Raw genomic sequence first — 17,881 nt, forward strand, 5'->3', positions numbered from 1 at the left:
AAGACAATACCCACGGGCTAGCTCCCAGTTCTGTAGGTCAGAAGTCTTGGCACAGTGTGACGGGGCTCTCTGCTCAGGGTCTCACAAGGATACGGTCAAGGGGTTGGCTGTGCTGCTTTCTCATCCGGAGTTCAGAGTCCTCCGCCAAGCTCACGTGCTTGTGGCAGAATTCGGTTGCTTGATGCTCAAGTGCCGAGGTCCCCGATTCCCTGCTGGGTATCAGCTGAGGGCCCATCTCAGCTCCTTGAGGCTGTCACCATTCCTCGCCATGTGCCCCAACCGTCGTCAAAGCCACAGAGACTCTTTCACTTTGAATCCCTCTTCTATTTCAAATCCCTCGGACTTAGAATCTCTTTTGCCAGAAAGAACCCTGTTCCTTTAGGAGCTCACCTGATGAGCCTCAGGTCCACTGAGATCATCTCCCTTTCTTAAAGTCAGCTGTGCCATATAACAAAACACATGGGTGATGGTGCCCCATCTTATTCCCAGGGCCCCTTCCATACTCATGGGAGGGGACTGTATGGGGCCTGGTTCACTGGGAGTCATCTGCCTGCCATTGGGCTGGGGGGATCCCAAGCAAAACCATGGCCATCCTATAGACATCTTGCCCTGGTCCATCTCCACTCCACCAATTTTGCTTTGACTACTTAAATCTTTTGAAGGCTCCATATTTACATATTTTAAATGAAAAATCACCTTGGCCACCCTTCACTTCACAGCTCTCTGCTCCCTGTGTCATGCTCCTGCTTGAGAACCTGCCGCGACTCCCCATTGTCTAAGATGTCAAGTTGGGATTTCTGGGTCTTCACCCTGGGCAGCTCCCCATCTGACCTTGCCTCTCCCTCCAGTCCTCATTCCCAGCACATGCACATGTATCAGCAAAGGGGTTTTCTCTCCCGGTGAATGTCCCACGCTCCCCGCTGCTATCCCTTCCCACCATCCAAGGAACCCTTCAAGGCCTACCAAGCCCACATCATGTTCTCCCTCCAGCTAATTCAGATCCAGGATCCCGCTTTCTCCTCCCCAGCTGAAATAATTTGTCTTCTTGGGGCTTTCAGATTGTTTCCTGCATAGTTTGTCTTTCAGCTAAATTGAAGAGTATTTGTGGGGCAGAGACCACAATTAATATTTAACTCATGACCCACCACAGACCCACATAGCTTGAAACATAGAGTAGATGTTTGAGAAACAGATGAATGTCAGCACAGTGTGGTGGTGATGAGCACAGACTGGAGTATACCATTAGAATCTGAATTTTAGCTCCATATTGACTGTGTGATTTGAACAAATTAATCTCTCTCTGTCTCTCAATCTCTTCCCTGGGAAATGGAGATTATAATGGTATTTTATGTGTGTTAATCAAGTTACTATCTGTAAAGAACTTAAAATAATACTTGGTGCTTACCAAGCACTATATGAGGGTCCATTAAATCAACCAATCACTTGATCATGCTACCAACCCCTGGAAAATACATTTGTACAGTTTCCTCATGAGCCTACATATTAAACTGTTAGGCATCAAATAGGAACTAAAAAGGTTGATTCTGTTCCTACTGTTGGGTCGACTACGTGTGCTTTAGATTTCAAATGGAGTCTAATAGTAATGGTGACGAATTCTAGATAATTTTCTCTCTTCTCTCTTTCTTTTAAAAGCAGAAATAGCCAGTCATAAACTCTTCAGGCATCAGGAGCTATTTAAAGATGTCCTGCTTCAAATCAGTTACCTTGCTTAACAATACCTTGCTGGCAACTTTCGTTCTACACCTACATTAATTGGTCAGGCAAAATGTAGGCCAGGTTGACCCTTCTTAAATAAATGTAAGAGGAGATCTATTGTTTCTTATAAATTTTACATCTAGTATTGGAAAAAAATCTCCTATGGTGACCAAGCAGCTCCTCAATTTCTAGAATAGTGTTTGCAAAGAATTTATCTATACAGAGATTATCGCATCTTAAAACCTTTGGTTCGAGAATAGAAGTAAACGCCCCCCTCTATGATCCCAAACATACTGGAAACCTTTCATATCTCGTACAAGAAGTTCTGCTTTTATATTCTCATCCTTTGGAGTTTAAAAAAAGAAAATAAAGAAAAAAATACATGTATTGCATGTATATTTCAATGATACATATAATACATGAATGATATATTTTTCTTTCTTTTCTTTCTCCTTTTTCTTTTCTTAAAGCCTGCATATTTTTTAATAGTTCAAGAAATATTTGAACATAGCCTTATGGAAAGCCCCAAAAATCTTAATTGTAAATATCTCTTTTCCCAGACCTTGCTGTAGTTGCCTCTGATGTGAGGTTGTTATAGTCTTATGTTGAGTGTAAGGTGCATGATTTAGAATGATGCCCTGACTGACAGGTAGGAATGTGTGTAGATGCCGAATCTTTTCCCTTGGTGGTTTTAGCCTCGTGATTCCTTCAAGTGATCAGTGCAGCCAAGCACATTTTTTCTCCTTCTGATCCTTTTTTATTTCTTATTAATTAAAAATTAGGAGCTATAATGATCCTTAGTGACTATACGAAGACAAAACTATGGGCCAACTATAATAAGAACTTTCTCACTGATCAGTTTTTCTCTGTCATACTCACACATGTTCATACACTTACACATTCTCGCACATGCTCAATCACAGACACAATTTTAGAGCTGGAAGTACCACTAAAGATTAATGAATCCAACCCCGATCCATAAATAACTTTCATGTTTAGATCTGAACTCGCCACAGTATTCTCAATTAATATTTAGAAATAAAATTAGGGGCGCCTGGGTGGCTCAGTCAGTTAAGCGTCTGCCTTTGGTTCAGGTCGTGATCCTGGGGTCCTGGGATCGAGCCCCACATCCGGCTCCTGCTCAATGGGGAGTCTGCTTCTCCCTCTCCCACTTCCCCTGCTCCTTCTCTCTCTGACTCTCTCTCAAGTAAATAAAATCTTTTTAAAAAATTAAACAATATATGTTGGTGAACTTTATTTTGGGGAGGAGTATGAATAGAATGAAGAAGGTCATGATTAGGCAACCTAGGAAACCACCTTTTTTTGTTTTAATCCGTGTATTTTTTTTCTCAACAGATTGATTAAGGTATAATTGACATACAATAAGTCACGCATTTTTAAAGCATATATTTTGAGGGGCACCTGGCTGGCTCAGTTGGTGGAGCATGCAACTCTTGATCTCAAGGTTGTGAGTTCGAGGCTCACGTTGGGTGTAGAGATTACTTAAAAAGATAAAATCTTAAAGTGTACAGTTTGATCCATTTTGAAATATGTATACACTGTGAAGCCATCGCCATTAATATAATAAACATATTCATCACCCCCAAAAGTTTTTTTGTGTCCCTTGTCATCCTTCTCTGCCCCTGATAACCACTGATCTGTTTTCTGGTACAGTAGATTAGTTTGCATTTTCCAACATTTTTATATAAATGGAATAATCCAGTATGTATTTCTTTTTTGGCCCGGTTTCTTCCACTCAGCATTATTAAGTTTTTGGTTATTGTAGATAAGGCTACTAGGAACATTTAGGTACAAGTGTTTGTGCAGATGTATGCTTATTCCCCTTACGTACTTACCTAAGAGTGGAATGTCTAGGTCATATGGTAGGTGTATACCTTTACAATAAGACTTGAAAGCACGTAGTGTAAGTCCTCCAGCTTTGTTAATCTTTTTTTTAAAAGATTTTATTTATTTACTTGGTCGGGGCCGGGGGGAGGGGGCAAGCGGTGGGGAGGGGCAAAGGGAGAAGAGAGAACATCTCAAGGCGACTCCGTGCCAAGGACGGAGCCCGACGCAGGGCTCCATCTCACAACCCTGAGATCAGGACCTGAGCCAAAATCAAGAGTTGGACGTTCAACCAAACGAGCCACCCAGGTCCCCCTGTTCTTTTTCAAAGTCGTTTTGTCTTTGGGAGCAAACTTTTTTTTAATACAGGCTATAAGCTGCAAACTTAAGAGAACTGTAAACTGAGTACATTAACCAAACACTTGATAAACATTCTCTGCCCTTAGCATGGTCCCTTTCTGCTAGCTAAAAGTTAAGACTTTTCTTTAAAATTTTCTCAAGTTATTTGGGGGGGGGAAGCTATAAGTGTGTGTGTGTGTGTGTGTGTGTGTGTGTGTGTGTGTGTGTTAAAAGAAACTTTGTGGGGTGTTGGGGGTCCAGGGGAGGGCCTCGAGGATGTTGTCTTCCATGAAACTGGGCTGCACACTGATGTAGACGTACTGTCTTCACGTGATGTGTATCTTACTGAACAGTGAACTGTGAGGACGTCATGGGGGAGAGTCCAACCTGCCCCCTCTCTGCCTTACGACTAGTCAGTGGCGAATAGGGGTAGGCTGGGGCGTGTTGAGGGACCTAGAGGAGGATAAAGGTTTTGTGGACTGGAATTCTAACCACTGAGCCATTGCCACCTCTCCTGGTTCCTCTGTCAGGTTTCCATTCTCTTTGGTATCCCTTGTTACCACCAGGCTTGGGCTGTGGCTGTGATTTCTCTTCTGGGTCAGTGCCCTGCGTCACTTGCCAGGCTTAAGATACTCTAGAACTCTAGAACTCATGTTTGGGAGAGCACACTAGCTCTGAATCTCTATGCCCTAGGCATAGTAGCCCATCAAAGAGTATATTTTTCCTGCTGTGTGGAAAATACAGGGTTCAGAATGGAGCATATTGAGCCTCTGATGGGCTCTGGGATCCCAGGCCCCCAGGTGGCTCCTGGTGGCGCAGTGGCTCTGCACAGGACCCGCAGATGAGCTTCTGTCCCCTGCCTCCTACAAGAGCGGTGTGTGGAGCTGTCCAGGCCCATTTGTCAGAGCACCTATATATCCATTATTCACTTATTTTGATCTTTAAAGCCCCCCCCTCGGACAGGTCTTATTATTATCTTATTATCTTTTCTTTTTCCAGGTGGGGAAACAGTCTCAGAAAGTGACATATTTGCCATGCTAATAAGTGCAGGGACAGGTCTGCCTGCCTCCCAGCCTTGCCTCCAGCCCCATTCCTGGGCGCCTTGTATCCAGGAAGGCCCCAGGGCCACCTCCCTCGGCAGTTTGATGATATTGTTATCACTTAGCTTTGGGACAAACATGCAGACTCGCCGACATCAGGGTAGACTGGGGCAGGAGAGCAAGTTGGGTTATATGTGGTTTATTTCTGGATGGTTGATAAATCCCTCTTCTCTGGCATCCGTGGGCAGCCTGGGCTTTTAATAAAGATGGTCGTGGCCTGCTTGCCTGTTAACTTTCCCGCTTTGGGATTAGAAGGGGCTTTGCTAAGGAGAAGGATGACAAAGGGCCCCTCTGTCCGGCTCTATTTTAGAATGGTTTCCCCAGGCCCCTTGGCTTCTTAGAAGCTGGCAGCCACTTTCTCTCCGCCACATAACTCCCTTTGAGGATCATCTCCAGTCTCCATGGCAACTGCATGTCAGGAGACAGCCTGCTCTGTACTGTGGCTTTGTATTAAACACAATGAATTTAAATTGGATGCTCGGCAGTGAAGATAATCATCCTGGGTTAGAGAGAAGCCTGGAGCTCCTCATTTCATAATTTTGGATGTTGGCACAATTCTCAGATTTAGCCCTGTAATTCAAGCTCTAGCCACACCTACCCCTCTGTTTCTAAACTGCAGTTAGGTCCAATTTCACTTGGGCTTTTCTCCGTCGTGTCACAGAGGAATCTTGGAAACAGGGAGCCCCTCAGTCAGGCCAGGACTATCCTGAGCTCTAGAAGGGGCAGCATGTACTATAAAGGAAACGTGGGGGCTCTAGAAGCAGATGGACCCTCATTCAGTCTGGCTGTGCGATTTCCTCTGAGTCCATTTTCTTATCTAGCAAAGGAGAAGAGTAACCTCTACCCTATAGAATCATATTTAAAAAAAAAATTTAATGTGTTAAAATAGAACATAACATTTACCATTTTAGCCATTTTTAAGTGTACAGGTCAGTGACATTAAGTACATACACAATGTTGTCGCTGCAGTAATCCATCTCCAGGGGCGGGCGCCGGGGTGACTCAGTCGGTTAAGCGTCTGCCTTCAGCTCAGGTCATGATCCCGGGGTCCTAGGATTGAGTCCCGCATCCTAGGATTGAGTCGCGCGTCAGGCTCTATACTCAGCCAGAAGTCTGCTTCTCCCTCTCCCTATGCCCCTCTGCCTGCCCATTCTCTCTCTCTCTCTCAAATAAAATCTTTAAAAAAAATCCATCTCCAGAATTTTTTCATTTAACTAGCTGAAACTCAGTACCCATTAAATATGACTTCCACATTCCTGCCCCCAGCCCCAGGCAACCACCATTCCACTTTTTGTCACTGTGAACTTGACTACCCTAGGTACCTCATCTATGTGGATTCTTACAGTATTTGTGCATTTGTGACTGCCTTATTTCATTGAGCATAATGTTCTCAGGTTTCAACTACATTGTAACATGGGTCAGAATTTCCTTCATTTTTAAGGCTGGATAACATTCATATATACCACAATGTGTTTATCTATCCGTGCAACACCGGACCCTTGGGTTGCTTCCACCTTTTGGCTGTTGGAATAATGCTGCTATGGACACATATATCTGTTTGAATCCTTGCTCTCAATCACAGACAGACTCATTTTGAGGATCAAACAGGATAAGAAATGTTAAGAACACTGCACGCAGGGATGCCCGGGTGGCTCAGTCGTTAAGCGTCTGCCTTCGGCTCAGGTCATGATCCCAGGGTCCTGGGATCAAGCCCCGCATCGGGCTCCCTGCTCGGCGGGAAGCCTGCTTCTCCCTCTCCTGCTCCCCCTGCTTGTGTTCCCTCTCTCGCTGTGTCTCTCTCTGTCAAATAAAAATAAATAAAATCTTAAAAAAAAAAGAAAGAAAACTGCATGTAGTAGGCCATCCGTCAGTGTAAACCCCTCTCCTGAAAGTGCGTGCGGCCCCGGGGGTTAACTGCCACAGCGACCTGCTGTCTTCAGTGTCAGTAATGTCACTTTCTCCGGAGCAAGCTGCTTCTCTATCCCTGCAACACGCCCATCTGCCATGCCTGGAAATTAACACAATTCATTCCAGGGTTTAGAGGAAATGTCTTAACCGTGAAAATGTGCATCGTCTCATGCATGCTTTAACATTCCCCCTCCAGTTGGTATTCATATATTCCTCATTCCAGAAGCGAGAGAATGTTAGGGCTGATGTATATACTTCCTTATCAGTTGTCTATTTTAAGTATTCCCTCTAGGAGCTCTGAAGCGGGGTGAGATCACCCCAGGCTCTGAGGTTCTGGGCTTAGTTACAATTTCATAGGTATCAGATGTGTTCTGAGCTTACAAAAGAGAATGGGATTTGGAGTAAAAATATCTAGCCCCCAGTCTTGGCCCAGCTCTAAGACACCGAGGTAGGCAAATGGCTGTCCCACATGGTGGTCGTGGTTGATGAGGGGAGGACTCTGCTGTGCGGCTGACCCACTCCTGGAGCACTCCGTGCATCAAGGGAGAGAGGGACCGGGTCCTTGGGCTGGGGCACAGCCCTCCAGGAGATTCTCTCTGGGTCTAGTTTCATCCAAAACCCCTGGAGTAGGGGTGACTCTCTGCAGCCTTGGGCGCCTCCAGGGATGAGAATCCTAGAGCTCAGGAACCATCATCCTTCCGTGCGGGGTCCTCTGAAATCAGCGGTTCTGCCGCCAGCACTGCCGAGTGAGCAGCCCCCCAAGAGAATCGGCTAGCACCCCTTTGTACTTAGGAATTTGAGACAGAAGGGAAGGAGGAGGAGAGCTCTTGCCAGCCTCCCGACCTGGGCGTGACCCGGCTGCTCTGAGCAGCAGGGCCCAGGGCCGGCGGGCTGATGGGAGGAGGGGAGATGAGGATTTGGCACGGAGTCTCAGACCTTTCTCTGCCTTCTCTGCAGTGCTGCTGCTGGGGGCGGTGTGTGCGCCCAGAGTGTACCTGTTGAGCAGGCACCAGACAGGCTGACGTCAGGGCTTCCGGAGCAGATGCGTTTGTTCACTGTCCCTGAGACCCCAAAACTGCCCTGGTTTGTTCACTCCTGGGGAGCGGGTGCTTAGGCCTCCCGGGGCGGGGCGGGGGGGCAACTTAACCTCTAGGGCAGATCCCCTCTTCTTGAAGCTGTTGAGCCAGGGAGTTTCGTGCCTTGGTAGGAGGGTTTGCTCGGCTTCCATAACCCCATGCCAGCCTGGTCTAACTCCTGCCTCTTGGCTCTTCTTCCCAGTGTTCTTCCTGCTTTTATCTCCATCTTAATCCTCTCCCATGTGCTGCCTCTCAGAGCCCTATCCCACATCACCTCCTCTGACTCACCTTGTCCCCCTGGGTGACCTGTTAGTGATGACTAACTGTTACAGCTACAGCCTGGACACCCCTGTGTGCCTCCCCAAACGCAGCATGTCCACCACAACCCTGCTCCCCTCCCAGGGATCCCACCTTCCAGGAATGGCACCCCCATCCTCTCAAGCTGGAGCTCGCTTGCCGAAGACCACAGGACTCAGCGATACTGCCAGAAGTCGGATCCAGGTCTGCCAAGGCTCCAGAGTTTGGGCTTCTCTCACCAGAGAGCCCGCCTCCAGACACTGCTAACAAGCATAAAAATGCAAATGTCACCCTAAGCCCCAACCAAACTCTGGGCCAGCCCTGAGATGCCTCCCCCTTTATTGCTGTGCTGGATCTCTGCCCGGACCCTTTTGTGGGCCAGCCCTGCCCCACCCCCACCCCCGGGCCCCCCACTCCTTCAGCTCTCCCGGGCTGCTTCCTCTGCCCCTGCTGCTGGCTTCCCTGGCCCCTCACGATGGCATGTTGATTCCAGCCCTCTCTAGTTGATTCTGCATGCAAGTCCCGTAGGAGTGTTGGCTCAGCGCCACACTCCTCTAGTTTTTCCAAACCTTGCCCCTGGGAATTTGACGCCATTTCCTGTTTTGCTAAGAGGCCGGGGACCAAGGGTCCGGACACCCTCTGATCATCTCCTCCTTTCTCGATTTCCTACCACTCTTGAGTGGATAGGAAGAGGGGTCCCTCCCAACCTAATAGCTATGGGGATCAACCCTCATTTTCCTCATCGGAGCAATGGGGACAGTAATGTACCTCTTTCACAGGGTCATTGTGAGAGTTAAAGGGACACATAACATGTGCTCAGGGGGTGTTGGTTATCATTAGGGATGTTCATCTCCACTTGGATGTCCCTCAGTGGGCTCTATCTTAAGACGAACAAAAACTCCGTTCCCTCTCCTCATACTGTTTTTTCAGCCACACAAGCATGAAACCTCCCTCATCATTTACATCACCTCCCCTTCTAGCATCAAACCTGGCTGTTACCGCTTCTTCCGAGAAACAGCTTTCACATTTGTCCCTTCCCATCCCCGGCCCCAGATTCAGGGCCACGACACTGCAGTGGGCACTCCAGGGCCAGAGTATCAGCAGTCAGACTTCATCTTCTTCCCCTGCCCCGCAGCCTGCGGTGACTACAGACTTGTCCGGGGCGGGGGGTGTGGCAGCGTCCTCCTATAAACCCCACACTCCCTCACCGCCCTCAGGACCACCACCTCCTCCGCACACAAGTTGCTAAACTTTGCTGACCCGATGGAATCCAGGTTCAGCAGGGTCCTCACAGTCTGGTCCTAACTAGACCTGCCTCGGCCCAAACCAAACGGGTCTACTGTCTGTCCTCTGGCTGCGCCCCTGACTTTGCCCACACTATCATGCCCACCTTCCAGCTCTTAGCCTGCCTGTCCAGTATATTCTTGCCTTCCTTTGGCCTTTTGCACTTGATGCTGCCACCAAAAAAAATATTACTTTTTTTTTTTTAAGATTTTATTTATTTATTTGAGAGAAAGCATGAGCAGCGGGAGGGGCGGAAGGAGGGAGAGGGAAAAGCAGACTCCCCGCTGAGCAGGAAGCTCGCCCAGGACCCCAGGATCATGACCTGAGCTGAAAACAGACTGGCTGAGCCACCCAGGCGCCCCAAGAGGAATGTTACTTTTGAGGCCTTGTACTCTCACAGTACTTCGAAATCATCTCTATTACAAATGAACCTTTTTCTTGTTCTGTTTGCCAACCACATTTCTTGCTTACATTTCTTGCTTCTTCTGGAGCATCTGATACGTGTCCTAGAGGGCACGTAGTGTATGTACTAATGCTACCTACAAATTATATACTTATTGGCCATAAACATTACTATTTATTGGGCTCCTACTATGTGCAGGCACTGTGCGAAGTGTTTTGCATGCATTTTCTCATCTAATAAGAGTAACCCCATGGGTATATATTATCTTCATTTCACAAATGAGGATATGGAGCTCAGAGATTAAACAACTTGCCCAAGTTCTTACAAGTAAGTGATGGAGCTAGGATTTAAACCTGCATCTGCCTGCCTTAAAGTCCGATTCTTGTCACTAGACTGTTTTGCCTCTTAATATGCCTGTACATGGCAACCAGGGTAAGTGTGGGGAAAATGTCCTTTTCCCAAAATATATTGTGGATCGAAGGTTGCCTGTTTCCTCTGCAGAAAATTCAAAGGATGAAATGTGAGTTTTAGACAGGGTAATGCTTAAAGTAAGAGCATTGCAAGGTCAGACGTGGGACCAGGCTCCCCCGGATGGTGTGGTAGAGGCTGTGGACACAGAAGGCAGGAGTGGAAAGTGAAAGGACGTTTGGGAGTGCAATTAATTGCAAATGTACAATTTAGAGAAAACCAGTCAGCTGCAGGATGAGCTCCACAGGCTGTAAATTACCGGTCAAGAGAAGGCTTGAGAGCTGTCTGCAGCCACAGGGACAGAAAGGGTAGCCCCAGGGAACTGATCACACATCAATCGGATGCCCTGCAGAAGAGCTAGGGGGTTTTTTGGTTTTGGTTTTGTTTTTTCAGAGAAAAGAGGCGTTTGATAGAAGGGGGTGGGGGCAACTGCAAAAGAGACTAGAGCAGTCGTCAGTACTCTGGAGGCCTGGAAGGGAATTGTCAGAGAAAGAGTCGATGTCCCGAGCCCCCCAGTGTGAGCTGGCTGAGTTGGTGAAGCTCAGTGTAAACCTGTAAGAGCCGGATCACCCTCGATCAGGCAAGTGTAGCTAATAAAAATGTGGTACTCCTTGTTCAAAAATTATGAAGAATTTTAAGATGATGACAGCAAAACATAAAATACCAAGCAGAGAGCCCCTCTACATGCAAGGCACGGTGGGACCCCTCAGGCCACGAAAGATACGGACTGAGTGCCAGGCATGGTTCTAAGCACCATGCATCTGTCATCTCACTTGATGAAATGCTCAGGTCCTTCTTTTGGAGAGCTTCTCAAGTCCGAAGACATGGTGGTGCTTAAGTGCTGGCTTTCCAGAGGGCCCATAAGCAGCTGACAGATCCCTGATGGTGAAGGAAGTTACTCAAAGCAAGAGAGAAACCACCGAGCTAGTGATTTTTTTTCTCTTGTACTTTGGGAGATTGTGAATAAAAGATAGAAGATCATTTTAATGTGCAAAGGAAAAGAACTGGTTCAGCACTTCCAGGAGAGACAGATCTAGCTGAACCAATGCTGCCTTTTTCAGCTGCTTCAGTAGATGTAGAAATGTTTGCATCACGTTCACTAGTCAATAAAATATATCCAAATACTTACTTGACTCTCCATGCTGGAGCAGTCCCTCTTTAAAGACTGAGTTGCCCTTGGGGCGCCTGGGTGGCTCAGCTGGTTGGGCAACTGCCTTCGGCTCAGGTCATGATCCTGGAGTCCCGGGATCGAGTCCCGCATCGGGCTCCCTGCTCAGCGGGGAGTCTGCTTCTCCCTCTGCCCCTCCCCCCTCTCATGTGCTCTCTCTCTCTCATTCTCTCTCTCAAATAAATAAATAAAATCTGTATCTCTTAAAAAAAAGAAAAAAGACGGAGTTGCCCTTGATCTATAGGTCTAGGCAAAAGCAGATCTTGCTTTTCTGATTCCAGTCACCTCCCCGAAAACAAACCCCCTTTTCTTTTTTTTTTAAGATTTTATTTATTTATTTGAGAGAGAGAGAATATGAGAGGTAGAGAGCACAAGAGGGAAGAGGGTCAGAGGGAGAAGCAGACTCCCGCTGAGCAGGGAGCCCGATGCGGGACTCGATCCCAGGACTCCAGGATCATGACCTGAGCCGAAGGCAGTCGCCCAACCAACTGAGCCACCCAGGCGCCCAAACCCCCTTTTCTATAAGATGTATAGAGCGTTCTATACACTCCAGGAAGCCCCTCCCCCTTCCGCAGTGAAAAACCCCACGGATTAGCTCTGGCCCAACTGCCTTCTCAACAGCAGAGCACAAAGTTTGTGCCTTGACCTATAGGTTCAGCCTTAGAACAAGCTTCTTCTTTGGGAGAAGGGTTGCAGGGCAGGAAGTGGTGTGGAATTGGAAGATAAAAATCTGATGAACTTCTGAAGCATAAAGGCGAGCTTTCTATCAGGTTTAAGTTGAGTTTCAGTACAAGTTCTGGCCAAGGGTGCGCCTGGAAAGTGGGTCATAAAATGGATTACCATTAAGTATATTGGGTTTTATTGGGAAACAAATGGAGGGGATCATTACTGAACAGCAAGTAATTCCAGATTTACCCAGCAGAATATCACAAATATCACAGATATCACAAATAACAGTAACCGTTTGAAATACTCGTTATGTTTCATCTCCTGCCAAATGTGTATCATGATGCTGTGCCTGTTGGTTAAACAAATGGTCCCAATATCCATATTAACTTAATAGAGATGTGAAGTCCCACATTCACAATAAAAACAAATGCCACATACTCAGTGGGGGTGCTTGGCTGGACAGCAGTTTACGTAAAAACTTAAGGACCTGTGTTGGTAAATGGGCAGCTGTGGTAAGCCACGAGGCTCCGGGAGACCCCGGTAAGTTGGCTGTTCCCTGGGCCAGGACGGTATAATTGGAAGTGCGCGTGCGCCGCGAAGCTACACATCCGCTTCCTGGTATCGTATACCCTCAACGTGGGGACTGTTCATGTGTGAGCGGGAATACTCCCGCACCATGTGTGGTGGTAAACATCCATGAACTCGGAATTGAATATCTACGTGGAGGAGTATTCATACAATTAATTAAAGTGAATGAAATAGATCTTAAAGATGTTGAGTTTTGGGGCGCCTGCGTGGCTCAGTCGTTAGGCGTCTGCCTTCGGCTCAGGTCATGGTCCCAGGCTCCTGGGATTGAGCCCCGCATCCGGCTCTCTGCTCAGTGGGAAGCCTGCTTCTCCCTCTCCCACTCCCCCTGCTTGTGTTCCCTCTCTCGCTCTCTTTCTATCAAATAAATAAATCAAATCTTAAAAAAAAAAGATGTTGAGTTTTTTTAAAAAGCAAGCTGCAAAAAAGTATGGACAATCCAATACCATTTGTGTAAATTTTTTAAATTCGCAAAACAAACATAGTCAAAGCATAAGAACATAGATGGGAGCAATTCATATCAACCTCAGGGGAGAGGGATGGAGAACAGGATGGAGGGCTTTGGTTGGATTGCTTGTATTCCATTTTTTTTAATATTTTTTAAAAAACAGCAGAAAGTGTTAAATCTGTTATGTTTGACTAGTGGGCTCATGCCTGTGTGTTGTATTATTTTCTATACTTTTACTGTATGTTTGAATTGTTTTATAACTTTAAAAGAAAGTATTTTGAACACATAAGCATGGTTAACTAAATTTTTTTAAGGATTTATTTATTTATTTGAGAGAGAGAGTACAAGCACGTGGGGTGGAGGGAGCGGGGAGGGGCAGCAGGAGAAGAGAGAGAATCTCAAGCAGACTCCCTGCTAAGCAGGAAGCCCGATGGGGCTTGATCCCAGGACCCTGAGATCATGACCTGAGCTGAAACCAAGAGTCAGCCGCCTAACCGACTGAGCCACCCAGGCGCCTCACATGGTTAACTAAATGTTAAATATTTAGCTTCCTCTAAATTTATGTTTAAAAAGGATATTATAAATAAAGTCATATAGTCTATTAAATAGATTTCAGAAAACTAGAAAAAAATAAATAACTCAGACTCTCATCACTCAAAACAGCCCTTGTTAATGTTTTGGTCTATTTCCTCCCATGTTTTCCCTTGTGTGGGTGCTTGTGTGTTTAAACATACTTCTCAGCATCTTGGGTACACATATTGAATTCTGCCTTTTTTGCTCATTATAGTATCACCCTTTTTCCATGTTATGACTTAGACTCCATGAACATCATTTCTGTTGACTTCCATTAAACATCGTCCACAGCTTGCTCAACCAACACCATTTTTGCATAAAACCAGGAACGTTCAGCAGTCACACAGCCCCGTGTTTGTAAACATAATCCCTTTGAAAGCTTCAGGAACAGGATTGGGTCATGCTCTCTGTTGATTTCTACAAGGCTGTTTTGTGTGGGATGATAGTAAAAAGGTCTGTCACATCTGTGATATCACACTCCCAGGAAGACAGAGCTTGTCGGCATTCATCCCGTGGGTTGGAACTGTACATATTTTCAAAGCCAGCTCTGTATATCTTGCCTGACAGGAAACAAGTGCTCGTACATCCTTGTACATCCAGCATCTGGTCTGGATTCCTGAGCCTGCAGCTGGGGGAGTATTTGCTGATCCTGTTAAACTCTTGTTTTGAGGCCAGAGGTTATAGCAGAAATAATTATTCCAGATATTTATGTGCCCCTTCCTGGCTTGCAGATGCTCTCACATCCATTGCCACTGGATCATCTCTGGGCCCCCAGGAGGTGAGGTGCAGAGTGGGCACCCAGCTGGCCCTGGATTCCAGCCAGTAAGTGGGAAAGTCAGCACCACCGTCCTGGGACACCTACCAGAACTCTTCAGTTACTGTCCTTAGACTCAGGCAAGAGGGGCCATGTCTGCCCAGAGCCCATTGTCCTCTTCTAGACTCAGGATCCCTGGAATTCCGTAACGAATGGTCCTGGGCACTTCTAGGACCTATGAAAGCTTGAATCCGTCCTCTTGGGGGCCAGACTACCAGTGTGTGCACGCCTGGGTCCAAGGGCAGCATTTTGCAGGTAGTGAGCAGATCTTAGACCCGCAGGCTGCAGGATGAACCCCAGGGTCAGGGGTGTGAGCTGGAGGCAGGTGCAAAGGCTGAAGGCCAACATCCCCTGCAATGTAGCTCAGAGCTACAAGGACTCCCAAGAGCTCTAAATTCAGGCCTGGCCTTCTCAGCCATACATTTGTCAGAGTAGTAGGAGGATAGAATGTATTCTGTGTAACAGCTTGATCTGTAACTTTTAACTATTTAGAGATTCACCACATGGACTCCTTTTCTACTCTTGCTCTGGGACCCACAGATCTTAAGAAAAGTCTTGGCTCTCTTATCATACTGTGCTGTTTCCAGGTCCCCCTTTTTCTATCCAAGGCCACACACATACTGAGGGGACCGCAAAGGAAAGCCATCTAGAACCAATAAAACAAGTGTATAAAATAAATAAAACAATTTAGTGTATAATTCCCAATATCCGACACACCCCATGTCCACGTGTAAAGGCAAGAAATGCATTTCGGGGCAGAAGAGAGTACAACCACCTGCTGCAAGGATGAATCAGCCTGGCAGATCCAGCCAGATCACAAATAGAAGCCAACTAGTAAAGCTAAATCTGCTGCTCCTCCCCTTCCCTCATTTCCCTGCCACCTCACCCCCATCCCGGTTCCCCCTTTGTGTACCGCAGAACTACCGCCCTCTCTTGGTTGTTTTAAGCCATCCAAGAAGTGGGATCCCTGACATCTTGACAACATGGAGAGTTTTCTCCCTGGCCAAGTCAGGGTCAGCGTGGAAAATCTGTGTTGCAAGAGTTTTCATTTTAATTGGTGTTTGGCCACTGAACTGAATTTTTTTTCAGCTCCCCATTCCCCAGCAATATTTCCGATTTGTGATCAAGGATTTGACTAGAGAAGCATGAAATCATTAAGACAATTTCATTGTCCTGTTTTTCTCCCCTACAGAAAATGGAGATAAACAGCCAAAGTCTGGATAATTAAACACACATTAGGACAGACTTCACTCCATCCATTTTATTCGAGATGTTTCACTTGACTTCCCCAGCTATCCAGCAAGGAAGCTAATTTAGGTAAAGCTTAGAGAGGTTAAGTAGCTATTATAGTAGCTATTATAGGTAAAGCATCTCAGACAGGTTAAGTAATGTGGCTGAGGTTATCCAGCTGGGAGGTGGCGAGTGGGACTCAAATTTTGGCCCAAGTTGAAGGACAGGTTTTGTCCAAACTTTTACTCATTGGAAAAAGAGAGTCAACTTCTATCAGAGCACTCACAGAGTAGTGGAGACCTCTCTTAATTATTCTATTTTGATGAAGTTTTGTTTGGGAACAACACATTAGCCTGGAACAGCCTTTGGTCAATGCTAGTTCTGGAAGCTTGTGCAGGTCACCCAAACAAACTGGTTTTAAAAAAAGTATGTGTGGGGGAGGTGGATCTTTAATACAGATTTGGTAATTATTCCTGGAGGTATGCTGCTTTTTTTTTTTAATTACAAGTGAGGCTTTTTAAAGATTTCTCTTCAAGTTGGTATCTTGTCTAGATTTGAATAGGATAATTTTTCATTGATAAATCATACAGGGACCTAAAAAGTGCTCTATCTCAAACAAGATAAATGGAAATGAACTAAATGTGCTTGGAAAAATTGACAAAAACCCCCATGTGGAAGGTGCATGTGAAAACTTTGAATAAAATTGTTTCATGAAGGGGCGCCTGGGTGGCTCAGTCAGTTAAGCGTCTTCTGCCTTCAGCTCAGGTCATGATCCCAGAGTCCTGGGAGTCCTGGAATCGAGCACCGCATCGGGCTCCCTGCTCGGTGGGGAGCCTGCTTCTCCCTCTGCCCCTCCCCGAAGCTTGTGCTCTCTATCAAATAAATAAAAAATATTTTAAATAAATAATAAAATTGTTTCATGAAATAGGAGAGAATAAAACAAAATGATATATCCAAATTAACATTTGCTTCGTTAGGATTTAAATACGTCTGAGTGACTAAATAAATATTATAAATAGACACATTACATTAAGCATTGGTTGTGTCATCTATATAGTCCAGTTGGCCAGAATCGTTGGGGGTGGGGGCAGTCTGCTCTTTGGGAAGGAGAGGCTGGCCTCAGGCTCTGGTAACACACAAAGTGGTTTTTCCAAAGCACCGAGCCACACCCCGGGACGAGGAAGAAGCAGGTTTGTGTGCTGGATCCACAGTGGGGGTGAAGGTTACACACTGGGTCCTGCATGTCCAGCTCCTTACAGTTTCCCAAGCGTTGCTGCACTGGGGACTCTTGCTTGATAGGGTCTGTAGTTGGACCCCGTGTCTCCCTGCATCGGTGACTCCCGTGTGGGAAGGGATGTGACAAGACTGCTCTTCCTGTCCCCTGCAGGCGGCGCTAGTTGGAGGAACCACCATGGTCATCGGCCACGTCCTGCCCGATAAGGAGACCTCCCTGGTGGACGCCTACGAGAAGTGCCGGGGTCTGGCCGACCCCAAGGTCTGCTGTGACTACGCCCTGCACGTGGGGATCACCTGGTGGGCACCCAAGGTAACAGTGCTGGCTGGAATCCCAAAAGAAGAATGAATGCTCTCTGAGGCAGAGGGGCAGTCTGGTCGGAGTCGGCTAGGGTGGGGTGCTCTCCCATAGGTGTGGGGACCCCCCACTATCCTAGCCCCCCCAAAATGCCAAAAGAAAAAAAAACACAGATTCCACAAGGGGGTGAGAAGACTTGTTCTTAATTTAAAGGGCCAGTTTTCCATCAGACACAGAAGGCCTAAGAGAGAGGTGTAGGGAGCTCTGAATCCTTGCTCAGCCCACAGCAGCATCTCTCGATGGCAGCGACACCTAAGGGGGCTGCTGCTGAGTAGTGGGCAAGAGTCAGGCTCCAAGGGTCGCGTCGTTTTCGTGCTGGAAGGGACAGCATGGCCCTAAGGGCTCAGAACAGAACAGAGGGTGCTCT

At 46.7% G+C, this 17,881-nt stretch overlaps 1 protein-coding gene across 3 annotated transcripts in view; it reads left to right on the forward strand.

The window, feature by feature from the left end:
• DPYSL5 (dihydropyrimidinase like 5) overlaps positions 1–17,881 on the forward strand; it is a 93,927-nt gene that overhangs the window by 49,273 nt on the left and 26,773 nt on the right. For all 3 annotated transcript variants that reach the window (XM_073897127.1, XM_073897126.1, XM_025867591.2), the window contains one exon: positions 17,311–17,469. In XM_073897127.1, the coding sequence (XP_073753228.1) occupies positions 17,311–17,469 (159 nt within the window). The remainder of the gene's footprint in view (positions 1–17,310; positions 17,470–17,881) is intronic.

This window comes from Callorhinus ursinus, unplaced genomic scaffold, assembly GCF_003265705.2.
Source record: "Callorhinus ursinus isolate GAN/ISIS: 27379988/994484 unplaced genomic scaffold, GSC_fseal_2.0 scaffold10, whole genome shotgun sequence".
In the NCBI taxonomy this organism is placed as follows: domain Eukaryota; kingdom Metazoa; phylum Chordata; class Mammalia; order Carnivora; family Otariidae; genus Callorhinus; species Callorhinus ursinus.